Source organism: Lissotriton helveticus, chromosome 11, assembly GCF_964261635.1.
Source record: "Lissotriton helveticus chromosome 11, aLisHel1.1, whole genome shotgun sequence".
Lineage (NCBI taxonomy): Eukaryota > Metazoa > Chordata > Amphibia > Caudata > Salamandridae > Lissotriton > Lissotriton helveticus.
In genome coordinates, this window is record NC_136072.1 from 441060533 (window position 1) to 441076275 (window position 15743).

General features: G+C 43.0%; 1 protein-coding gene across 1 annotated transcript in view; it reads left to right on the forward strand.

The window, feature by feature from the left end:
- Nucleotides 1–15743, forward strand: part of CUL3 (cullin 3) — a 580651-nt gene that overhangs the window by 130191 nt on the left and 434717 nt on the right. The window contains exon 4 of the mRNA XM_078665956.1: nucleotides 7930–8090. Coding sequence (XP_078522082.1) covers nucleotides 7930–8090 — 161 coding nt within the window. The remainder of the gene's footprint in view (nucleotides 1–7929; nucleotides 8091–15743) is intronic.

Sequence of the window (15743 nt, forward strand, 5' to 3'; positions counted from 1 at the left end):
TTGATTCTCACACTAAAAAAAATGTAAAAAAGGAATATGGTACGATTCAGTCGTTTATAAACAAAGTTTCCTTGCCTCCTTAAGCACATCCAAGCTGAGCTTCTGCTTCGGGTTCCACTCTTCTGGCATTTGAGTTAGTTTTACCATTAAGTGGACTTTGGAGCCTGGAGCATTCATTTTTTCTTCTTCTTCTAATTGTTGTGTAGTTTGCTAATGGTTTCCAATTGATTTCGAAAGCTTTTCCCACCATTTGTCATCTTTTGGTATTTTTTTCAGTGTCTCTATTTGTGTTAAGTTCCTATCCAGTGTCAAGGCGAAGCTGCAAGAGTATTTGATACCTTTCTGTCATACTGTTGACAAATCTCATTTATCCCACAAATATCCTTTAGAACATTTAGCAACAAGGAACTAATTATCTTCAGGGCATTAGAAAATGCCAACTAACGTTGCTCTTCAAAGTCTACCCTGGTCTTCTGGTTATAGGAGCGTAGTATAAAAAAGACCACCATGCAAACTCAAAGGCATTAATCTTCTCCTCACGCTCCCAAGGAACTGCAAGGCATTTTCTGGGTTTCTGTAGCTTTGAGAGGTTACTGGGCAGTATTGTGTAGGTGATATTCTCAATCGCTACCCCTTCTATCCCAGGGTCACCAGTAGTACTCTCTTGCATTTAGCTAAACAAACAAACCCCTTTTAGGTACTTGACTATATTAGGGTGGAAAAGTTATGCAGTGAAGGCTTCATTGTTGACGTGGTAGCGGTGAGAAACTCACTTCATAACTCTTACGCCAGAGTTGTTATAAAGATTGGCATACTTGTCACCCTGCTTCTGACAGTCTTCCATAAAATAAGTAACAGGCTCATGCAGGAAAAATCTGTTTGATTGGATTTTTCTCCAGTTCTTCTATAGTTGCTCAAAATGAACACCTAGTTGCTTAAGAACTAGCACACGCATGCCTTCAGTCAGATAAGCTCGGTTTCCTGTTGCCTGCCCAGGAATCCACCCAGTACAAAATCAGGTGGCTAACTCATGGTACCATTCTATGCACAGCTACCAATATTTCAGGACTTGTAATATTATCACATTGTACATCATTCTGTCATTCACTTTTTTGAGGCACCCGTCTTTTTTCCCTTCATCAGATCCACTCACCCCCCCCCCCCCCCCCGACTCTCTGCCCACTTTCTGCAGTCATGTAATGGACATCCCCATTCAGCATCAGTGAAGGAGAATGTGACTTAGTTAAAAATGGATCCTTGCTCAGAAAGAATACAGCCTTTGGAAAATATATGTGAAGTCCTGCCTTCTCATTTCATGTAAAATGTTGAATAACAACATGCAGCCAGTTTATGGAATCCCAGTGATGGAACTTGCAACTCTAAAGTTTTTTCCTTTCCTTTCCTTTCTCTGAAAAATCATTCAAATAACCATTGCTGCATGGTAAAAAGTCAGGATCCCCCAAACATGCATGTCCATTCCCCAAAAAGCCAGAAGTAGCGGAAGGGACATTACCCTTGCCCTCAATGACATCACAAGAAAGTGGTACAATTTGAGATGAGAGAATAGAACTCTTGTGAATAGACAAAACTCACAACCTATTTAAAAACAAGCATTGGCATAGCCAATAGGTCTCGCCTAGGGGCGTTATAAGTGTTTAGACAGAGCTATTGGCTTCTTTAACATTTTTAATGTGTTGTAAAGCATTGTGAATGTTGTGCAGCATGTTGAAAATGTTATAATAAAAATAAGTGCTATAACTATTTCTGTCACCTTGTATCTAACCAAACAAACCTTATATACAACTGAAGTATTGTAAAATTAATACAAAAAAATGTATTCTAGTTTATTTGTTTATGCAATGCTGTCAATTTTTCATTGCTTGTTGTAATTAATTTTTGTTATAGTATTTTTAGGTGTGGGATATAAACAACGGGAGGGTGGATGTTGGGAAATAATATTTTAATTAGATAGGAGTAGTGGAGAGTTATTTGTGGAGAATTAATAGATGTCAACTTTTTATGCTAAACTGAAGTGGTGGCGTGGGCCTGTTAAGGGTATTAATGTTCCTGCAGATTAACAGAACCTAAACACTTATGTCTGTTGCACCAATCTCGGGCAGGAGACAGTGGGAGGGAGAGAGGGGAAGAGTGAAGGGGACGGGTGAGGAGCCCACGGATCCCCTTCCTGCCAACGCTGTCAAAGACCTTACCCCGTCGCTTCTCCCACTTTGGACTAAAATTATCAACAGCTCACTTCAACAAGGGACCATCCTCGACTCCCTGAAAGTTGGACAAGTCACACCTCTACTAAAGAAACCTACTGCCGACCCCTCTGATCTAAATAATTACCGTCCCATTACCAACATTCCGACTCTTGCCAAATTGCTCGAAAAATGCGCACAAACTCAATTGGCTAGACACATTAATCAGTTTGAGCTACTCAACACTCAACACTCATCAATCAGGCTTCAGAGCGGACCACAGTACAGAAACTGCTATGATACACATAATTGACGACGCCCTTCAAATCCTAGATCAAAACGATACCTGCCTCCTGATCCTTCTTGATCTCTCCTCTGCATTTGACACCGTCAAACATGAGAACTTACTTGACCTATTAAACTCAAGAATGGTTATATCTGGAACTCTGCTCAAGTGGTTCACATCCTTTCTACACAACAGAACGCAGAAATTCAAGAGTAACAATTTGATGACTTCTCCAATACCGGTAACGCTAGGCGTCCCACAAGGATCCTCCCTATCCCCAACTTTGTTTAACCTAGTTATGGAACCTCTCACCACCTTGCTACAAGCATCCAATGTCCAATTCCACATGTACGCCGATGACACTCAACTGTATCTCAAAGTACAATCACCCAAAGACATTATGCTCTTGAACTCAACGATCAGAAGCACCCAATCATGGTTGGCTGCTAATCACCTCAAGCTCAATGCTCTTAAAACAGAGTTCCTCTTGATCTCACCTCCTGCGAAGATCACTAGCACTCAAATCTGGCTTAAACATCTAACCGCACTCAATGTTCAGCCCATCATTGTGGACTCAGCAAAATCTCTAGGAATAACACTTGACACCAACCTCAACATGCAGGAACACATCAACAAAGCAACTAAAGGGGCGAACTATCAGATCAATACCCTAAGGAAACTCAAACCCTTCCTTCCAGCCAAAGATTTCCAAACTGCGGTACAAGCTCTAGTCATCCCTCGAATAGATTACGGCAGCATCGCCCTCTGCAGTCTCCCCCTAACTACCACGGCACCCATAAGAGCTTCTCTAAACGCTGCAGCGAGACTCATCACCGGTTCAAGAAAACACTCACACATTTCCCCTGACCTGAGAGCCCTGAACTGGCTGCCTTTTGAAGCCAGAATTCATCTGAAAATCGCCTGCATCACGCACAAGGCTGTCCACCTGAGCTCACCCGGATACCTCGCCCAAAAGCTGACGATTTCCGGAGGCTCTAGGAACACCAGAGGCACAAACAACCTTCTGCTAAAGCCCCAAAGATTCCGCAAGGAAAAAACGTATAAACGCTCCTTCTCAGGAATGGCACCCAGGATCTGGAACTCACTCCCCCCTGAAATCAGACTCATCTCCTCTACCATGCTTTTTAAGAGAGAAGTAAAGGCTATCCTCATGGCTAAATACACTTGAATTATGACTGGGAATGTTATTCACAGACGGTGCACCATTCAGTTTTACTAATCTTTTTTGCATTTTTGTATGACGCATGTTATTGACCTGCCTGAGTGTTTACGCTATCAATTATATTGCACTTGTATCATTATTGATGTATCTTGATGACTATGCTCCCACTTGTATCTTCCCCACCCCAATTGCTAGTTTACCCACACGCTGTTCCCTTCGTCTGTGAAGCGCTCTGATATCTGCAAAGATCTTGTTCGCGCTATATAAAACTTTCAAAATAAAATAAATAAAATAAGATAAATTGCAGCGATAAAAAACAATACACAGACTGTTTACTGTAGAGCAGTCTGTTGGAAGTGCGAGAGGGATGGTGGGTCTACCTCCTGTTACAGTGATGGTACTGGTGTGCTTCCTGTCTGGGCAGCACAGGGGCACAAATGTTGCTGCTGATGATTTAAAAACTAACAAATAGTGTAATAAAGGGCAATAATGTCAATGCCAAAGTTACTAGGAATAATAAAAATTAATAATATTACCATACCATTACAGCAGCTTTTGGCGGAGGAGTTTGTCCCTCGGCCGGGGTGGAGAGGATGCGCCTTGTAAGGAAATCTGCAAGGTCCAGTGCTCTGGTGCTTCTGTCAGGGCGCTTTATAATCCAGCTCGTGGCGGTGGGGGTCTGTCCCCCGGCCAGGGTGGAGTGGACGCGCCTCGTGGAGAAGTGTGGCTCAGGGTGGAGAAGTGTGGCTCAGGGGTTAGAGGCAGCAGACCCGGAAGCTGAGATTGGTCCTGGACCAGGGTTCAATTCCCCGGCTCGGCGGGTCTTGGGCTAAAAATTCCACGGACTCGATAATTCTCGCCCCGGTGCCTCCTCAACTCACGGGTTCACACTCTGCGACTCTGGGCAATAGCTTGCTTAATCTCCACAACGGCCCCTCGCGGCGGGATGCCTGACTTTCACCTTGTGGATACCCTGCTATCTCACAGGGGAATACCAGGACGGGTTCCCTAAGCAAGCGCCGGGAAACCCACTGCGGGTAGCTGTGCGCTATATAAGCTCAACTACATTTGTAATAGCTGCGAGGTCCAGTGAGTTCACAAATGCTAACATCGGAAACCGATACAAAAGGGGATGATGGTCCCCCCTTTTGTACAACATCGGAAACCTGGGCATCTGTGTGTGAAATGTATTTACTAAACAGAAAACGAGAGAACCACGTGGGTGTGATGGAGGGGGCTCGTGCCTTGGGGTGAAGGAAACATGCACCACAGCTGTGCACTGTGCAGTGGGGTGAAAGGAAGCGTCCACCACAGCTGTGCAATAAGGTGAAAGGAAGCACGCACCACGGCTGTGCACTGGGGTGAAGCACACACCACATATTTGCACTGTGCAGTGTTGTGAAAGGAAGCACGCGCCACTACTGTGCAGTGGGGTGAAAGGAAGCACTCAGACACAGCTGTGCACTGTGCAGGGATGTCAACAGTAGCACGCTCCACAGCTGCGCAGAGTCACTGCCCAACAGTCACTGCCACCCAGTATTTTTGTTTAAGGGGACCGTCTCCGAGGATGTGAAAGAAGGTGCCTGTCTGCCTGCACCCTCTAGACATTGTTCATCTCTTGTCTGCCCGATCAGTACCATCATTGTTATAGCATAATAGGAGCGGTGTAAGGGTCGGATCTGAATTAATCAAAATCCTAAGCGTATGGCCATCTCTTTAGGGGTTTTCGAGGCCTCCCGCTCACCATCCTCGAAACTCCACAATATTTTTAAAGAATTAGTAATAGGGGTTGTAAGCAGCTGTACTGTCAAGCAAGACCTAAAAACAATGATCGTTTACTCCAAAGATGTGAAATTTCTTTATTTAAACAGAACTTAATTTTCACACCTACTCTTAACATGCTAAAACGGAATGCTTTCTGTAGAACTGGTTAAAGATAGATGGTCGTTTTCAGTATGAGAAATAAAAATAAAAACTTTTGTCAATTACACCTTTCCCGTTTTTCTCACAGGCTGCAGTCTTTTTTGGAATACATTTGCAAATTCTTTAACCCATTTTTGTTCTGGGGTACTGTAGGGCAAGTGATGGATTACAGTTTCTACTTCTGGCAATACCTAATTAACGTTCATGACCCCAACCGACCCATGCTCCTGTCCATTTTCTGCGAAATCCTACGTTTTGAAACTATTTCAGAAGAAGCATAAATGATTACTAATTATTCATTTAGTACTAGTACCTTGCCAAGTAATCTTTAATCCGCTACTAAAGATATTGAATACCTGTACACTACAGACCAATAGCTAATAAATGGTTTCTCACCAAACAAATAAAAAATGTGCCCTTCACCAGATACTGGAATTTATTGAAACAAGTACACACTTTACGTTTCGCAGATTAATTTACATCGTTTGCAAAGTTACTGAATTTATCCCTGTCTATACTGTACATGATTAGCTCACAGCACAGGCTGATTCAGATGGGGCAACCGCATTGATTCAGTTATATGTCTGCAGTATTTGACTTGGTCCATCACTGACATTTGTTGATCACTCAACATAAGTGTGTATTCAGAGCAATGTCTTTAATTGAATAGCCTCCCTCCTGGCAAAACAAGTCCGCATTTTCTTCTCTACCTAAATATATCTCTGCCCTCTACCGCCCAAAAGCTGGGGTTCCTCAGGACTCAGCAATGTCTGCCCTTCTTGTCAATATCCATCGTAACCATCTGCCAGGCCTTACTCAATCCTTAGGTCATACTGTATTGATTAAGCAGATGATGCACAGGTCATCAGGTTTCAGAGCCTTTGTGACAACATACCCTGAGTGCCTTGCTTTTTTGATTCCAAAAATTGAATGACTGCTAACCACGTTAAATTTATTCTTCACAAAACTGACATTTTCAAACTGGGCTGTATGCACAGGATAGCTGACCATCAATCCTGAAGGTTGAGAAAGGGAAAAGGTTCCTCGACTGCATGAAAGCGGTCAGGTTATGGATGACGACTAACTGTTTGAAGTTAAACTCAAATAAAACAGAGGTCCTAATTTTTGGCAACAATGTCAACTTTTGGACGTCAGATTGGTGGCCAGAAGAACTATGGACTCTCCATGAGCCAATCAGGAAAGCAAAAAAATCTGAGTGTCATAGTTGATAAACTTACCTTTGGGGACCAGGTAAACGCGGTAATCTCTGCTAATTATAAGGAAAATAAAATCATTCTTACCAGCAGACAGTCAAAGGATAATAATATCTCTAATCCTGTTATACGTGGATTATTGTAATAGCCTTTGCCTTAATATCCAAAGGAAACACCTAAACAAGCTCCAACTGGTGCACAATGCAGCAGCCAGACTGCTGACTGGGACCCAAAGTTTGTTTCTGTCACAAAAGAAATAAAAAGGCTACATTGGCTCCCAGTGAAACAGCGGGTTCAATTAACATGCCTGTGTATGGTTTTCAAGGCCCTTCACGGAATAGGCTCAGACCACCTGAAACAGCGTTTACAATGGTACATACCCAGAAGAGCCCTTCGCTCCGCTGGATCCAAAGGGGTGGTTGCACCCCTAGCCAAAAAAGATAGCTGGGGTGGTAGAAGCTTTGTCACATGTGCCGCTCAGGCATGGAACGAGCTTCCGTTCCATCTTAAGATCGGCCCTGAGCTGCTGACTTTCAGGAAGGGGCTGAAAACCTGGCTGTTTGCCACATAGGCTATTACACACTCTGCTAAAAGGAAATTGGTAGCCAGCGACAGGACACCCTCGGGTAACTGTGCGCTCAAGAAATTAAAAATATCCTGTTGTGCTAGGACAGGCACTTCTTCATCTGAGGTAGTAAAAAATCCAAGGAATCTTCTTAGGTGCAGACTTGACTTGTAAACTCCAAAAAGAGACTATAACGGTGCCTTTTAGGAGTATGTTCAGAATCCTAAAATGGATGTCCCCTACGTCTTACTGAAATCTCATTAACATCTGTGTTTGGAATCTGTGTATATCTTAAGGATTGCTGTCTATATTTTGACTATTATTTTGTTGGGTTGCTATTAGTACTTGTCTTGTTGTGGTGTTCAGTGTGTGCCTTAGTTTTTTGAATGTTCATGTTTGCTCCTCGCTATATACAAGCATGTAGAATATGTACAAAACTTAAAAATTTTCTAACTATTGTTAGAGGGGGAAACATCCCTTATTTGAGAATCTTGAAGCATCTTTTAAATAAAGCCATACTTTAACTTGATTAGTAAATTGTATTCTCTTAATTACAGGACCGGGTTTATGTACAGCAAAATAACGTTGAAAATGTCTATAATTTGGGTTTAATAATTTTCCGGGATCAAGTCGTACGGTATGGGTGTATTCGGGATCACTTGAGGCAGACATTGTTGGACATGATTGCAAGAGAGCGCAAAGGTGAAGTTGTCGACAGGTATGATCGCAACCTTTCTACTTGATTACTTTATTTGAATTGTAATTCTAAGGTGTGTCAAAATAGTCTTAATTAATGTTCTGTTTGCCATTATGACATAGACGTATGGTTTAACTATACATACATATATATATATATATATATATATATATATATATATATATATATATATATATATATATATATATTTATATATTATTTCAATGAGCCTTTGTTTAAAAAATGTATATTGTGGAGTCAAATCCTTGATTTGAATAGTTACTATAGCAGCAGACTGCTTGTTTCTGCTAAAATGAACTTACTGTGGAGCATTGAGCCGACCCCAAGTATTTGCTCTTTAAATCCAAGTAGTAAGAAACTGCCTTTTTGTGCTTTTATTTTTTTTGGGGAGATACAGACAATATTTTTCAAACATGATGCAGGTTTATATTGGAAAGCCGCCCCCAGTGTGGAAGTGATCCAAAGCTCTATATCTTTCAATCTTCTCTTCCTTCCCTGCACAATCTGACCTCCTGCAAAGTATTCCAGTCGTTGCTATGCATCTCGGTGCAATACTTGGCTGTGATTTGATTATTTAAAATGCTCAACATCGTGGCTTTTTTAAAAACATTCTTTATATTCAACAAATACTCAGCAACACCCTTCAGTTATACAGAATCATCTAGAAAGGTTCAGTGAGGGTATCTGGTTCATCGCTCATATTCAATACAGTTGTTCCATTACAGTATAGTGTCAGTGAGTTCAACCTTTGAGACATTCCATTACAATTATGAAACTCCATACGACCTTCCCTCCTATAGCATCTTCCACAGATGTAATATGTCTGGTCTCTCTATATTTCACTCACCGACCCTGATGCCTTGCTCCACTTCCTTGGACACCCAGTGCTTTGGTACACTACTTTTTCAGCTACACAGCGTCAATCGAGATCCGCCTACCACTCTGTAACCCTCTAAGGTTGAATCGCACCCCACGCCCTTGCAATATTTCTTTTTGCCACTGTCTGCTACAATTAGCTATATCCTTGTGTGTTTAGGCCACGAGTCATCCCCTCTCTCTCACAGTATATGCCATTGAGCCTCCAGTCTGATCTCATGACCCACCACGTCGGACATGACTCGCACTATCCCATTCCAGTATTGCTGGATTTGGGGGCAGGCCCACAGTGTGTGAAAGAAAGTGCCTACCTCTCCACAGCCCCTTGTGCAATGAGCAGTATCACTGCGGCCCATTCTGTACAAAATATGAAGCTGTATAAAGCAAAACCGTGTCCTTCTAGCCACCTCCCAGGGACTCTGTATTGCCTCTGCCCAATCATCATCATCTTCTACTATGCTTAACTTGGCCTCCCATTCCTCTCGGAGAGTACTGAGGGGATTCAGGGGATTATTTATTAGCGTTTTGTATATTAGACAAGTGCCCTTTTCCGGCATTGGATCGAATAATACCCTGTCTTCAAGTAGTGTGTGTTCTGGCAGTTGGTCACTCACCTGCATGTGGGCTCGCCATGCATGTTACAGTTGCAAATATCGGAACTGTTCAGAGTCGGGCATCTGGTACTCTGCCTGTAAATCTGCAAACTCAACAATTGTTTGTCCTCTCCAGACGTCTCCTAAATAGCCAATCCCAAGAAGCCCCCATTGACGGAAACCCTTCAGTCCGCCAAATTCCTGAAGGAGGTCACTGTCCCACAAGGGAGTCCTTTCAGTTAGTTTCCCTTCCCAGCCCAGGATTTAGTTGCTTCCCTCCATATGTGTACTACTGTTTGTGTATGTGAAGGAAGTAGTTTTTCAGTTTTTCTACGGTATAATGCCGCAGGGTATTCCCCGGTCCCATTGAGAGGTGATCGACTCTGTTAGCAGCTTCACCTCGACCCACGAATGATCAAGCATTAGCAGTGGCCAGCTGCGCAGCCCAGCAATATTTCCTCATATCTGGAATGGCCATCCCTCCCTCAAACACTCCCCTCTGTAACTTATGCAGGGCTTTCCTGGAGCTTCCCTGTCCCATAGAAGCGGTCTTATTTCATAGTCAATCTTCTGCAATAAGCCTGGTGATATCTTACTAGGAGTGTTCTGGAGAATATAAAACAAACGTGGCAATGCCATGAATTTTAAACGGAGATTAATGAATTATCTAGCCGTCATGTTAATGAACTGTATATTATTTACACAGAATCAGACCATTTACTGATTTCATTGGTCTGTAGTATTTTACTCATCTTGAAGTCTTAATTGTTCAAAGTCAGTCAGTCAGAATTCCTTTATTCGATAACTTAATATCAAAAAAGACATGGTACAATCAGAATAACACTTAAATATTCAATTAAAAGCTTGATTATATATATAAAAAATACGTGTTTAGACATTTCATTTTTCTGCAATTTGACATAATTTTAACACATACATAAATATGGGTTTAAAATATTTAAAAAATACTACCATATGGATATGCTTGACCCTAAAAACCAATTTATCAAAGATTAAAATATTCTAATCAGGGACGCACAGGGTTGGTGCTGGAATATTGGACTTTTTCCTAATGCGAATAGCAGCAACCAGGAAGTTTGCGACATGGAACATTATTCGGGGTGAATTTAGTTGCTGTAGGTACACAAGTGCTGGCCTAACTTGTGTAAATCCAGCCTCCCTCAATATTGGGAATAAAAACTTCCTTCTACATGCCTGAAAGTAGTCGCAAAACATAAAAAAGTGTAATGTATCCTGGTTTGAGAAATTATCGCAATTACAGGGGTCTGCCTGTTCTGGGGAACACCAAGTTTGGAAGGAACCCAAGGAATAGTGTATCCGGTTGAACCGGAATCTGATCAGAAGATACCGATGGTATGGGATATTCACTGTAATCAGATAGGGTTCAGGGCCTGCACAGCTAACCAGGGCATAGTTGGCTCTTGTCATTGGTTTCGCCAGTTCGATCTCCTCTCGCTCCAGTGATAACAGGTCAGACATAGCATTTTTTGTCAGTGCGATATCCTTTTTAGGTATGGTTTCAGGTGAAGAAAAAAGGACCGCACGCCCTATTTTTTGAAAGCCAGATTTTATATATGCCAACCATGGGATTTTATTGGCTTTGTCCAACGTCAAACAGTTTTTCAATATAATATGGTTTAGTGAAATTTCCTCTTCAGCCAGATTTTTAACCAATATATCAAAGGTGCAATTTTGATATGGTCCGTAACAAATCCAACTCCCAGTTCAGTACGAGTAGAAAAAGTAGGGGTAGACTGAGGAACAGATGAACGCCTCTCAGAAATTTATTCTCTATTAACTGGATTTTACTCTGGGCTGTATAACCCCAGATTTCACAACCATATATTGCAACTGTCAAGTATTTGGCTTTATAAACCATTAAGATTGCTTCTACAGGTTTAGCCCCCAGCTTTTTAGTAATCCCTGATATGGTCCTTGCAAACGCCACACTGCGGCTATTGTTTTGTGGGCGCCAAGTTCCCTTCTCATCAAATACAAGCCCCAAATAGGGGAAAGTAGGTACCCTACAGACCTCTTCCCCACTACAGAAGAAGGTCTTTATTCTGTTATTCCGGTTTGCCCTCCCAACAATCAGAACCTGAGATTGTTTTGCATTTACTTTTAAATCCAGGCTCTGCATAAACCTTCCAAAAGCATCCAACAACTTCTGAAGACCCACTCCGGTAGGAGCCAGGAGGACAGCGTCATCCGCGTATAGGAGAACTGGTATAACCAGTTCCCTATACGCGGAATGTCTGGGGAAACCTCAGCAAGTTCAGAGTCAAGGGCGTTTATATATAAGGTAAACAGCAGGGGAGCCAGAATATACCCGTGTCTGACCCCCCTATCTGACCTAAAGTGTCTTGTACATCGCCCCTCGCTGTTGACTCAAATTTTTGCCGAGAGGTCGGAATGGAGGACTGCTAAAAAATGTACCAAGGGTGCGTCAATACCCATATCTAAAAGTATATTCCAGAGCTTTGTCCTATTTACAAAATCAAACGCCGAGGAGAGGTCCATGAACCCCATGTATAGTGACCCCTCCTTAGCCACCGTATACTTGCTAATTAAAAGGTGGAGATTTAAGCACTGGTCAGTGGTACTCCGTTTAGATCTAAAACCATATTGGGCATTAGACAGTACCCCTCTCTCTTCCAGCCAGCCAGTCAGTCAGTCTATGCAGTACCACCCGACCCAATATTTTTACCGAAGAATCGATTAAAGAAATCGGTCTATAGCAGGCAGGGTCCTGCCTAGCACCCTTTTTAAAGACAGGAATAATGACTGAAGTGGCCCACGAGGCTGGTAAACTGTCATGGCCTATAGAATTAAAAACATGGGTTAAGATTTTTGACCATAAAGTCGGAGCAGCTCTAAACAAATCCGCAGGCACCCTGTCTGGCCCAGGAGCCTTGTTTTTAGACATTTCCCCTATAGCCCTTTCAACTTCAGGGACCTCAAAAATTAAAGGAGAGAGGGCACTTTCAGCCGACTTATGTGGAGAACCATGGCTATTTCCTGGGAGACTATAGATGTTTTAAAAATGGGCTATCCATGCCTCATCCATGATGTTACTATCCAAGGGGGAATTTTCATCATTTGTAAACAGTGGCTGATTTACTGTTTCCCAAAATTTCCCACTATCTTTCAGTACTTCTGTTGATAGGAGTTTTGACCAGGCTTCCTCCCGCAGCTCCCGTTTTCTTTCTGTTAGTACTTGTTTATAGGCTGCTCTTCGAGAGGCTATAAGCCCCCTATCCCTAGGGGTAGTCTTTAAAGCATTCAGGAGGGCAGCATGGGGCTGAGAGCATATTTTATTAAACCATCTTCTACCAGTCTGCTGTTTCCGCTTTCCTTTAATTAATAAGCTTTCATTAACTTGTACACAAATTTTATTAAAAGCACTTATGGTGTCAAGTCATTTTATGTTTTACATCAGACCATAGAGAAGACAAGATTTTTCTCACAGACATACAAACAAATCATACTCATTACAACCAAATATTACAAAAATGCACAAAACATTTGACAAAAACAATTCACTTATTACAAAATATTTGTTATCTTGAACCAGTCATGATTAAAGAAATGCAACAGCCATTATCTCAATTCATGTGCCATTTTTAACGTTCATTTTAATTTGGAGACTGCTGCCAGAGGAACATGTGAGTGAATTTGTATCTAATGTCTATGTTCCCCTAAAAAATACAGACTCGTTTCGAGTCCCAATACCAATCATAAAGGTCTCATCAGGGCTGTGACTGGATACAGTCTTTTCTATGTCATACGATGAAGCCTGTGTTTTTTAATTGAAGTATTCCTTTCTTTGGAGGCACCTTTTTAGCAGCGATTCAAACTGCATTGTTGGTCCACACGAGGTACGCCGAAGGATTGAATTCAAGGAAAATTTCAACTGAACCGTAAACTTAAAAGTGAAATCACACCTGAGTCTGCATTCAGCGCAATTAATCATGACCTTTCCTCCACTAAATCGCAATCTGAATTGCTGCTAAAAAGGTCACTCCTTACCCACTTCGTCACGGGCTCTAGTGCTATGGCGAAGAGCATAAGGAGAAAGCGGGCATTCCCTGTCTTGTGTCCTTATACAGAGCAACTGGCCTTGACACCACCCCCTTCACTTGCACCCTGGCCAGCGGGTTCATATACAGTAGCCAAACCCAGACACAGAACTTCGGGCCAAAGCTAAACCTTTCCAGCACCGCTAACAAAGATGGCCATTCAATACTATCAAACACCATACCGGCGTCCAGCGATAGTAGCACCGTGTCCTCTTTGGACCTTTCCCTAGTAAGATGTAGTACCCCATATAGGCATCTCAAATTAAGCCTAGTACTTTTGTGGGGCATGAAACCTGAATGATCAGGGTGAATTATAGATGTTGTTACCCCAGTAAGTCTGGTCGCTAGTACCACAGCTAACACTTTCGCCTCCATATTTAGTAGCGAGATTGGTCTGTATGATGTGCAGTTGTCTGGGGCTCTGCCATGTTTTAGATTGACCACAATTGTGGCCAATCATTGGTACACTGGAAGGCCGCCCTGCTCCAATGCCTTCTGAAACATACTAAGCATATGTGGCGCCACTACAGATGCCACTCCCATGTACAGTTCCGCCAGAAGGATGTTAGGGTCAGCTGCAGTTCTCTTCCAGGGGATCCTCATCAATAGTCATAAGCATTAGAATATTCCCGCCCATGTGCGGGACCCCGGAAACACTATATAATATGTGCCCCACATATATATATACTCATATATATATATATATATATATATATATATATATATATATATATATACATATATATATAACATGCAATAGCAGCCAATAAAAACAGAGCTGAAATATGCTGCGTAGAATTTCCACCATACATGTATCATAATAAGCATTAGAAACATGAGAAACAACAAAAAGTTTGTTTAGAAATTGTTTTAATGCTCAGAAAGCAGTAGAAATTCTTATAACTCACTGGAAGCATAGAAAGCTCCCAGGCTGCATTGCAAACACACAGTCTAAAAAGACTGAAAAGCTAACCTGTAGCAGCATAGCAATAAACTGACACCGTGCCTTTAAGGCACCCATAACCCCCAGTATCCCATCATGCCTCAGGGGTGACAGTTAGGTCAGTTGTTCTTTCCGGCTCCTTCAGAGGAGGACCCTGGTTACACAGCTCCACTAATTTTCCTGTTTTTTGACAGAAAAACTCTTCACTTTTGACAATTTTTTGTTCTTACTCGACATTTAACATCTAGTCAAGTAAGATACTGTATTTTTCAGTCATTTTGGTGAGCATTTTCTCCTGAAAATGCCTTCACTCTTTGACAAATGCCCTTCTTGTGGCAACAAGAAGGCCAAGTCAGACAACCACGACGTCTGTATCCTGTGTCTGCCTGAGGAACATGATCCAGGCACCTGTCCTCATTGTGAACACCTGTCAGGAAGAACTTTAAAAGACAGGGAGAGGATTCGCATTTATGGCCTAGCTCATAGGTCATCAAGAGGAAGATCTCCGGTGAGGAAGGGCTCCAAGAAGACTCATTCATCTTCCAGAAAGAAGTCTTCACACCCCTCACCCTCAGCGTCGGGCTCGGCGCTGAGAAAAGAACCACCGGTGGATCATTCATCGTCTAAACTACCGTCGACGGCGGGCTCGCCGTCGAAGAGAAGACCAGGTACGTCGACGACGTCGAAGGATCCAGTTCCATCGTCGAAATCCCCTCCGCCGGCGTCAACCGGGCGACGTCCGACGTCGAGGAAGGGAACTCCGCCGCCGTCAACCGGGCGACGGGCGGCGTCGAGTTCCAAGACCCCTCCGCCGTCGTCAACCAGGCGACGACCGGCGTCGAGGGAGGTCACCCCTCCGCCGTCGTCATCCAGACGTCGACCGGCGTCGAAGTGTCACTCCTCCGCCGTCGTCGAAGACGCGACGTTCGGCGTCGAGGACCAAGACCCCTCCGCCGTCGACAGGGAAGAGTCGATCGGCATCGAGGAGGCAGTCTCCGTCGGTGTTTCGTCAGCTCTCGGCGTCGAGGGTGTCCAATAGCCCTCCACCGCCGTCGCACAGACATTCGACGTCGAGGCAGAAAACTCCGTCGACGGCTGATCATCACCGTTCGACGTCGAGAGAAAGGCCTCCGTCGACGAT